Source organism: Lathyrus oleraceus, chromosome 2, assembly GCF_024323335.1.
Source record: "Lathyrus oleraceus cultivar Zhongwan6 chromosome 2, CAAS_Psat_ZW6_1.0, whole genome shotgun sequence".
Taxonomy (NCBI): domain Eukaryota; kingdom Viridiplantae; phylum Streptophyta; class Magnoliopsida; order Fabales; family Fabaceae; genus Lathyrus; species Lathyrus oleraceus.
In genome coordinates, this window is record NC_066580.1 from 112,125,400 (window position 1) to 112,135,660 (window position 10,261).

General features: G+C 34.6%; 2 protein-coding genes across 5 annotated transcripts; one reads left to right on the forward strand and one right to left on the reverse strand.

Moving 5' to 3' along the window:
- The first annotated feature begins 756 nt into the window (after nt 1-756).
- LOC127118365 (protein RGF1 INDUCIBLE TRANSCRIPTION FACTOR 1) lies at nt 757-4,433 on the forward strand. Of its 4 annotated transcripts, none has more exons than XM_051048546.1 (5): nt 757-1,012; nt 3,185-3,222; nt 3,351-3,454; nt 3,751-3,888; nt 3,992-4,433. In XM_051048546.1, the coding sequence occupies exons 1-5, from the start codon at nt 930-932 to the stop codon at nt 4,139-4,141; spliced, it is 513 nt and encodes a 170-aa protein (XP_050904503.1). In that variant the 5' UTR covers nt 757-929; the 3' UTR covers nt 4,142-4,433. The 4 variants fall into 4 exon arrangements, with proteins under 4 accessions (XP_050904503.1, XP_050904504.1, XP_050904501.1 ...); XM_051048547.1 differs by lacking the exon at nt 757-1,012 and adding an exon at nt 1,020-2,419; XM_051048544.1 differs by lacking the exon at nt 757-1,012 and adding an exon at nt 1,020-2,419 and having other exon boundaries at nt 3,185-3,454.
- A 119-nt stretch (nt 4,434-4,552) lies between these two features.
- On the reverse strand, nt 4,553-7,807 carry LOC127118363 (PHD finger protein MALE MEIOCYTE DEATH 1). The gene is made up of 3 exons (XM_051048543.1): nt 7,240-7,807; nt 6,624-6,867; nt 4,553-6,537 (listed from the first exon to the last, which is right to left on the reverse strand). The coding sequence occupies exons 1-3, from the start codon at nt 7,616-7,618 to the stop codon at nt 4,926-4,928; spliced, it is 2,235 nt and encodes a 744-aa protein (XP_050904500.1). The 5' UTR covers nt 7,619-7,807; the 3' UTR covers nt 4,553-4,925.
- Nucleotides 7,808-10,261: the final 2,454 nt, after the last annotated feature.

Below are 10,261 nucleotides of genomic sequence, written 5' to 3' on the forward strand. Positions count from 1 at the left end.
CTTGAGAATCGGAAGATTTGCTGGAAAATGCCCGCTTGGTTGATTCGTTGCCATGGTGATTTTCTTCCCACAAGTCGTTTTAACCGGAGCTCTTGATACCAGATGTTGGAAATCTCCCAAAACATATGGAGAATTTCAATTAATCTTGATGAACAAGATTGTTATTACCCACACAATAACAATGAAAAGAAAGAACAATGGAGAAAGAAAGAGTGTAAAGAACGATGAAGGAGAAGAAGAATTAAATTCTGCAGAGTTTCTCTCTGCCCATAAACTATGGAAAACTTCTGATTCACTTTGCAACTGCAAAATACTGTGAATTACAAGTGTTATGAATACTCTATTCACTTTATTACAAAAATAAAGGTTACTCCCTCTATTTATAAATTTAAGTTAACTTGGACCTCAAGGCAAATCCCAAACTATAAAATCTCAAATTAGCTGACACGAGTAAAATATACCTAAGTCGAAATCTTGTGTGAAGCAACATGCTTCGACACTTCGACACACTAACATAACTCAACACACTAGGTGGTTCGACATTTCCTTGCTCTGTCGAGCAACATACTTCGATACAAAGAATTACAATTCAACATTAATCTCATAAAATCATACTATTTCGATATGATTCTCTTATTTGAAGAAAAAAAATTAAATAAAATAAAAATGAAATTACTTCTAGGATCAATTGAAGGATCAACTTATCTTATCTACCCCATAAATGCTAAATTAGGATTCCTATAGAAAACACTATCAAACCAAAATCCTAAATATCTTTTAAATTTCAAAACCACTTTTTTTTTTAAACCTAAATTTAATTTGGGTAATTATTTAATGAAACAGCAGCTATGAACTCAACCTAGAAAACCCTAATCATTCAAACTTATCCTTTTTCCTTCGCTTTATTCTTCAATCGAGAAATTACTGCTATGAATGGGATCCCACATCGTTGCTTCCTCCATACATTGGCGGTTCTCAACAAAATTCACTCTTTCGCTTTGATTATGGCTAGGTAAAATTGTATTTCTAATCATAGTTTGTTGCATATATGTTTCAATTCCTATTACTCGAATGCTTAAGTTTGTTAATAGTGCTTGATTTTGTATATGAATGTTTAATTGCAAGAGCACCAACTAAAACATGAACAATAGTATTGTTGTTTGAATCCATATTGGTGCAATCTACCATGGAGGCTATTTAGGGTAGAATTTCATGTAGTTGTAGCTGGTTAAGTGATTGAGGGTTTATTGGAATTTCAATTCTAGGTTTCGCCAAAAATAGAAAATTTGCATGTAGATTTTCACATTTGGGGTTGTGATGGTTTGAGATTGAGAAATCTATTTCATCCATATTGTAATGTTAGTTTGTTGCATCTTTGTTCAATTCTTATTACCTGAATGCATAAGTTAGTTAATAGTGCCTGATTTGGTCTATGAATGTTCAATTGCAAGGATAAAACTAAGAAAAACTACTAAAACATAAGTATTAGTATTATTGTTGTGAGTTCATATAGGTGCAATCTTCCGTGGATGCTATTTAGGGAAGAATCTCATTTAGAAGTAGTTGATTAAATGATTGACACTTAATTGGAATTTCAATTCAAGGTCTTGCCGAAAATGGAAATTTTTCCTATAGATATTCGGGGTTGTGATGCTTAGAGATTGAGAAACCCATTTCATTTCTTCCGTTCTCTAATAGTGTTGTCAAATATCAGCCATGTCGGTGGTGGGTTTTAGGCTCTCTGCCATGGTCAAATATGTGAAGGATGGTGGTGCCATATGGCAGACGTTATTGCGGAATTTCGGATCTCCACCATGGACCGCAATAATAAAATTAAACTATTGAACTTTAGAGTGTATGTAGAATTATATTTTCGATATATAAGACAGCTTTTTCATTGGCCTCGTCTGTTTAGTTAGAAATTCGCTAAGAAAACCAAAAGTAAGTCCCAATGTGGTTTTGCCAATTGTTACATTTGGCAGTTACATTCAAATTCAAATGTATAAATCTAGTATTTATCTTGATAAGGAAAATAATCGTGGCCGTGAAAATGAAATGAACTCGTCAAATGACAATTGATTTTTTAATATGAGACTGCAAATTGTCAACTATGAAAAGGAATTGAGAAGAAACGCTTCAGTTTCGTCAATTTAGGCTTTGTCGAGTTTATTTTATTTTCAGTACCGAGTATATAAACTCTTTTATGATCAGAAAATGAGCCTCGTTTCAGAACGGCCACTTTCTAGGGTTACCCCTTTCTCTCCTTTTCTTCTGGTGTTTTGCCGTCAGTGAAATCACCCAATTGAATCTAGAAATTCTCCTTCGAAATCTTTTGATTGCGAAATTTCAAACTATTTTCCAATTTTAAATCTGCAAGAAAGGAATGGTGAGCTCTCTTTCAACCAGAAAAATGAATGAGGTAGTTGACTAAATATTTTCCGCATGTGCATTTTTTTATGTTAAATTCAGCAAATATTTAACGAATCCTCTTTGGTTTTCAGATCAATCTTTATTTCCTTGATCACAAAATTACAAAGTATTTTGTGAGAAGATTAGTTGTCATGTTGATATTGATAAGCTCTTTCATTTTGGTTATATTCTTTATTTCGTTGCATGTTAATAGGAAATATTTTCTCTCTGGCGTAAACCGAAAGAAGTTTGCAATTAAGCATCCTTGTTATATGATGACATTCGACCTGATCTGTATTTTTTTTTGTTTCTTCACACTGTTTTCACTCTTCTTTCCATCATGTTGGTTCTGTTTGCAAAATTGTCTTCATCACAACTAGTTTTGTTCTGAATAAGGGGACCTAAGCAATGAAAAGACATATTGAGTTTTGTATCGTAATGAAAAGGTATTTGGAGCATTTGTGTTATTATTAGAAGAAACATGTAGCATTTGGAAGTAATAAATCACCTTTATTTGTGACTGGCTCATATGTATTGAGTTTTGTATCGTAATGGCGACAGGAGTTAATAGGGCACCGAAAAGGAATAAAGAGTGTAGAACATGTTTTCGTTTTTGGTATGCATATAATATATGCGACAGCTGGAGAAAATCAAAATTGAGAAAGAATATATGCTGAAAGTGAAGTAATTAACAAAGTCATGATCAATGATGTGATGATTTTATGTTTTTCTGTAACTTTTAGTATTGAATTTACTAACATGATTTCATTTGTAGGATGAGCAAAAGGTTCAAAGTGAAGTTCACCAGCCAAGGTGGCTTGACGATTTTTTGGAGAAAAAGTTCTTTGAACCGTGTTCTTCTCATTTGAATCGAAGGAATATGTTGAATATTTACTGTATAAACTGCAAAGTATCTGCTTGTAAGTATTGTCTGTCCGCAGGGCATCATCAAAATCATCAGATACTTCAAGTTTTCAGAAATGTTTACAAGGATGTTGTCTGCCTTGCTGCTCTGGAAACTTATATTGACTGCTCAAAAATCCAGGTATTGAATTATATTTATATCTTACCTTGACTATAAATTTGCGAATAAAAAATTTAAGCACCACAATCAATACTCATGTGATTCACTACTAAGTTGTGAACTTTTTTGTGACTTTGTTTGCTAATCATAGGTTTTAAATTCACTTAGAGAAGTTGTAAAAAATCATTGCAAGTCTCTATTGTGTCTCATGAAATGTATCATGAAAGCATAGATGTAAATTGATTTAAAAGCATTTATTTCTTCCTGTTGCAGTTAATGTTTTTTACCGTGTCTATTTGATTCTTCTTTGACCGCAGCCGTTCAAATGCAACAAAAGGCTGGTTTTGAATTGTCTTCCACTCTGTGGATCAACATCTGATGACGCGGCATCATGCAACATCAGCAGAAAGTCGAAAGAAGCCCAGTCGTATCAGTACTGCTCCATTGCTTGCATGGTGATGACAACAATTTGATGACCACAAACATTTATTGTTTCCATTTCAATACACTTCTGACATTTAGTTGTTATTGTCTGATCTTCTTTATTTGATCTTTCAGGTAAAATCTGTTTCAAGAAAATCTGATGATTCAGTTCCTTCCATCAGTTCCATCCAAGCTCCGTCTCATGAATCACGGGTGGAAATTTCTGAGCCTTCCAAGCGAAAAAGGAAACGGAAAGGAACACCTCACAGAGCTCCATTATTCTAGGAGCCTTAAGTGGGTCACCAATCCTTTGATAATTTCAGTTATAAACTTAAAGAAGATACTTAATAAAGTTCATATAGATGGTGAATCTATTAGTCATGATATTTTGAAGATTAGAAATATTTTGGATTGTGATTTTATTTTATGGCTTGAACTTCCTTATTATCTCCTGGTACTATGGGCCTATGGACCTGTCTGGATGGGCTTATTTGAACTTATCTACTGCATAAGTTGTGTCACTGTTTGGGAGATTTAATCAAAACAGCTTATGATATTTTTCATAATTTTTTCCGAATTTTCTAGTAAAATATTTATAGATTTTCAATTCAACCATTGAAATGCAGAGGGTTTAAAGGAATGGTGCTTTTGAAGGTGTGTATTTTGATATATTTGAGCATGTACAGAAGTGAATTGAGGAAGCATCAATTCTTAACAGCTCATTTCAAAGTTATGAGATGTTGAAGTTGTTGTGGATTTTTCTCAATATGAGTTCTGATTCGTCATTGTTTAAAACTTATTGTTTGCATAGAAAACAATTTGAAAGTGAATACCTAAGGTTAATATTTGCAATAAATTTACTAAAGTTCACAAATACTTTGCCTCAATTTCAGTTACATTTTAATTTCAAGCTCTTTCTCTCAAATGAAAACAGAGTACTACACATTTTGCCAAAAAAAATTTAAAACATTTATTCCCCTATCAAAAATTAACATTTCAAAAAACTTGTATTAACAATTGTATAATCCAACAAGGTTTTGCGCAACAGTTTACAATCAGTCTATAACATTCAGTACCCATAACCATACTCAAGCAAATGAGTAGGCTCAGGTGAAACCAGAAATACATCAGCACAATCCACCATATCATAGCTTCTAGATTCAATCCTTGGTGGCATAAGTGAATCACAGCATCCAGTACACACAAACAATGGTGGAACAGTCTCAGTATCATCTATTCCACAACATCTTGTATGCTGCCACACCTCACAAATATCACAAGCCACCATTCTCTCACCATCATCATCCTGTGCTCCACACTCACACCTCACCTTCCAGTTATCAGACCCTCCTTGATATTTCAATGGTGTACACAAGTCTATACTAATTCCTCTAACACAAAGCTTCACACCTGATTCAATCAACCCGAAAATCACTTCGCTATCATCCACACCCATCAGTTCTTTTATATCTGTCACTATGAGTCTTTCAGCTATGCAATAAGTATCCCTTAAAGCAGCTTCAGCAGCTTGTTTCAAGTCTCTAACAGTGGCGTGCAATGGAACAGTTACAAGCTCACCACAAGTTGGCCCTTTTAAATCAGCTTTATTCTCGATGAAATTTGGTTTCAGACGGCAAATAAATGTCAGAACCTGTTCCATTTCATCTCTCAATTCCCACTCTTTCACAAAGTGTCTGCAGTCAAGAATTGTTTGAACTGCTAATTCCACCGCCTCTGAGTCTGGATAGCCCAACAACACGTTCTTGTAGAGGTAAACTACATCGCTGTAAACATCATTACCAGGAGTTAAAGACAAAGCTGATGACATTGACGATGATGAATCTACTTGAGGATTATCCGCAACTGTCATTACTCCATGTTCCACTTCAGGTGCCTTGAACCCTTTCCCAAGCTCATGAATGGTATACTCAAGGATCCTTGATGAAGGGTTAACCATGCGGCGAACGACATAGTTTCCAACAATCACATTGTTCAATGATTTCAGCACATAATCAAGTAAACCTGTGTCACCAATGTGAAGCCTAGCTGCATCCCTCACATCTTGTCTTGTCATTCCACTAGATCCTGATTTCGTAGCTTTGTCTTCTTTCAATGCATCAACAATCACTTGAGCTGCAAACTCTAGTCTCCTTGTTGGCCATCTACTATCCATATTCACCACTGCTGTGCTGAATTTCTTATACCTTGCTGATTTTTCCTTACTCATGGAATCTGATCTACTACATGAAAGTGCATGTTTGGTTGAATTTCTTGACAGAAATGTTGTAGTAGAATAAGAAGGTGAAGCAGAAGCAGAATTAGAACCAGAAGAACAAGTGATTGTTATCTTTGACACGGGTCGACGAGACTTGACAGTGAGCATGAATCTGAGAAGCTCTCTAATTGTGATAATTTGTGTTTCACTCATATCTCTATAGAAACGAATCATCTGTTTTATATCTTTATGGCACTTTGTCTTACTCAAATCTCTTGCAATCTCGTCAAGAACTAACGAACCGAGAGTTTCAATTGCTTCATAGTAGTTTTGTTCTGTTGCACCAAAGCTTCCACGGCAAAATCTATAGCCCCATCTACCAAACCAAGAATGACCATAAGCAACTCCATGTAATAATCGAAGATCCATTGACCTTTTCCTTGAAGCATCTTCTACTGCAATTTGCCTGAATTAAAAAAAAAGGCCAAATAAAACATTGACTCGTGAATGCAAGAAATATGTAACTACTATAACTACTACTATTTCTATTACCTTGCTCTAAGATTGCTACAAATTCTGTCCCATAGATCCATGATCTCTCTCCCACTGAGAAATTTGGAACCACCTTCAATGCCATTAAGACATACCAAATGGCCATAACCATTGCAATGAATCACACCATGTAACAGATGACTTTGATTATCTAGAGCTTCTTCGTTTAACGGTTTATGCCACGCATTGTCCATCGGAATTATAAAATGGTACCTTCTCTTTGATACAAAGTGGCCACTCCAACCTATCAATCATAAATCAAACCCCATACATTATCAATATCAATATCACATACCAAAATAAACCCTTTTCAGTTTCTTAACAGATCACACACTTCAAACTAGCCCTTTTCTCACACAAATCACATATCAGATTGTGCATCATAATCAAGAAAACAAGAAACTATTTTAAGAACACGAAAGAGACTCAAAATTCATGATATACCAGATTGAGAAAACAAGCAAATAAATCAAAACCGTGCAAAAACAGAACCTACCCATATCAAGAGTATACAAAACTAAAAAAGACGCAAAATTCAAGCAAAACCAATTCAGAAAAAAAAACAAATTTCCTGCAAAACTGTAACAGAGATAAAGATTGAAAATTGAAAACGAACCTACACAACGGCAATGATCACAGAAGGGATGAGAAGAGTTGTAAACTTGTTCTTCAAGAGTATAGAACGGAGCCATTAGGTTACTCTTATCATGAATGAGAAACGTGGACCAAAGAGGATTACCCAAAACCGTGTAATCTTCAGGCTCACCAGCTTCTTGAAGAAAGAACCGAACGTTTTCACGGAAAGAGCCTGAAGGTGAAATCGGACACCCAGGGTCTGCGAAGGATTGTAGCCGGAAAATCTTGGGCCACCGTTTTCTCTTCTTGCAACCGTCAGTGAGAGAGAAAGACATTGCGGGTCGTTCTTGATGGTGGAAAAGATACCAGCTTTGATCTTTTCCGTTTGTGGAAATCTCAATCTCACGTGTTGCTTCCATGCACAGAACAGAGCTCAATGCAGAGAGAGAGAGAGAGGGGAGGAGAGAGAAAAGAGGAGAGCGTGAGAGAGAGAACACAGTGGCTTAACTGAAAACTGAAAGTGTAACTGATTCGGTTAAACTTCTTAAAGATTACTTGAAATTAGTGTTTTACGCGCTCTAAAGTGTTGAAATTCTGTTGGGGGCATAACTGTCATTTCAAGATGGATAGTGTAGGGGGAATTCAATTGATAGGTGTATGCAAGTACGGATGCAACTTCAAATTATTTATTTTAAATGATTTCATCCGCCGAACTATTTGATCAAAAAATATTTTGACCCCATTTAAAAAAGTGTTTGTTCAAATTGCTTAATATCGAGAATTTTAGTTTTTTTATGAATAAGTGATGTATCATGAATTTTAATTCGAGTTTATATGCAATTTGACATTTTTAAATAGTTATTAATTGAGTAGATTTAATGTTAAAGTATTATAAATAAATAAAGATATATTTAGTCCCCAAATCCCTTAATTCAATTTAATGTCTCGCATTAATTAAAAATTAATTCTTAATTTCACTTCCATTATTCTATTTAGTCTCTTCCGTCAAATTCTGACAAAGGAAAACATTAAATTATAGTGATGTAGATGTACGGCAAAACTCAAAGTCCAAATGTGACTCAACATTTGTACTATAAAGTAGGGTTTCCACTTAAATTTCCCAGAAGATAAACAACTTTAATCTAATATGAGAAATTTAAGTGGAACAATTTGAGTTTTATCAAGTCTAGCCATGAAATCGATAGAAAGGTTGTATTTGAGGAAAGTGTTTGTGATTTTAAATTGAAAATAATGTGTTATCACAATCACTTTTAAATTGTCAACTCCCAGTTAAAATTGTCAACAAAAGGCTATGCATTAAGCATAGTTCTGACTTATTCTTTCTCATTGAGTTTGGGATGAAAATCTCTAATTTTCTTATGAGAACTTTGAATTAATTGAATTAGAAGTTATTTTTCACAAACAATATTATAGATAATATATTTACTTTAGGGACATTGTCCTAATAATATCAATTACATAGTTATTAGAAACTTTTGTTCAGAAAATTTCAATCTTGAAGTTAACCGAATCAATTTTGATTAACAAGAATCAATCTTTTTGATTGATCATGCCTTATTCTTCACTCTTTACTCAAGTAAAATAACCACTCATTGGTTGCAAGATGATTCTACACTACACAGAAAAATGAAATAAGAAAAACAAGAGAATTGAAAGTAAGAGAAAAGGGAAATTCCGGAGGAAGAAAAAGAAGAACGTATTATTGTGCAAAGTGCACTCAAGGTGTTTATTACAATGTGTGTTATTCACAACTGTGATTTCTGAAAGCTACATAATGCTACTACAAACAACTTTTTCCTTCTTAATACAAATGAAATAGAGATCTTTCTATTTATGGATGAGATTACTTTCACTCCAAGTAAGCACAAAATAACTAACTCAACTAAAATTAAGCTAAGTCAATCTTCTTAGACTCTGTCGACTCCTTCGTCAACCATATGCTTCAACAAGTTATATTTGACTTTCTGTCAAATACAGTTTAATACATGCTTTGTTCGACACAAACTATTTCGACTTTGACACAAGGAATTATATATTTAACACACCACCTAATTCATTGTGTCTAAGCTATCTACATTCATCATTGTTCTTAATTTTTTGAACAATCCGACCTGTACAACATTCATCATTACATCTGCAATCTTATTCTCTGATATGCAAGACTTCAGGCTCAACTTTTCCTTTTCTACCTGCTCTCTCAGGTAATAGAACCTCATTTTGATGTGTTTTCTTCTTCCATGTGCCATCGAATTCTTTACTAGGTTGATAGCAGACATGTTGTCGATCTTCATGGTCATTCCTCCATTATTTTTCCCTATAATTTCTGTGACTAGATTCATCATCCATGTTGATTGACATGCACATAGAAAAGTTTCTATGTATTCTGTCTCACATGATGATAAAGCTACCGCTGGTTCCTTTCTCGAACTCCATGTGATTGGCGCACCACCTAACATGAACACATATCTTTCTGTTGATTTTCTATCTTCAACATCATCACATGAACTATAGTTAGTGGAGCCCACAAACTTGCATTTGTTTCTTCATCGACTTAAGGAAACAAAATATCACAGTCCAGTGTTCCTTTGAGATACCTTAGTATTCTCTTAGTGGCGGCAAGATGGGATACCTTTGGCTTCTACATGAATCTTCTGACCATGCCTACGCAATAGGTTAAATTTTCCTTGTGTGATAGAGGTATCTAAGTGATCCAATGAGCCTTTTGTAATGCGTTGGGTCAATATTATCTTTTGTCGAATATTTTATCAGTTGTGTTCTGGGCTCAGTTGGAGTCGAAGTTGGGTTGCAATCTTGCATCTCAAATCTCTTGCGTATTTCACATGCATATCTTCTTTGGTGCATCACCAAACCTCTACTACTCTTGTAGAATTAGATACCAAGGAAGTATGAGAGATATCCCAAGTCTAACATTCCAAATTACTTACTTAAGTCATGTTTGAAATCTTTGATCTCCTTCCTGCAACTGCCTGTTATCAACATGTTGTCTACATAGAGACACAATATAAGCATCTCACTCTTGC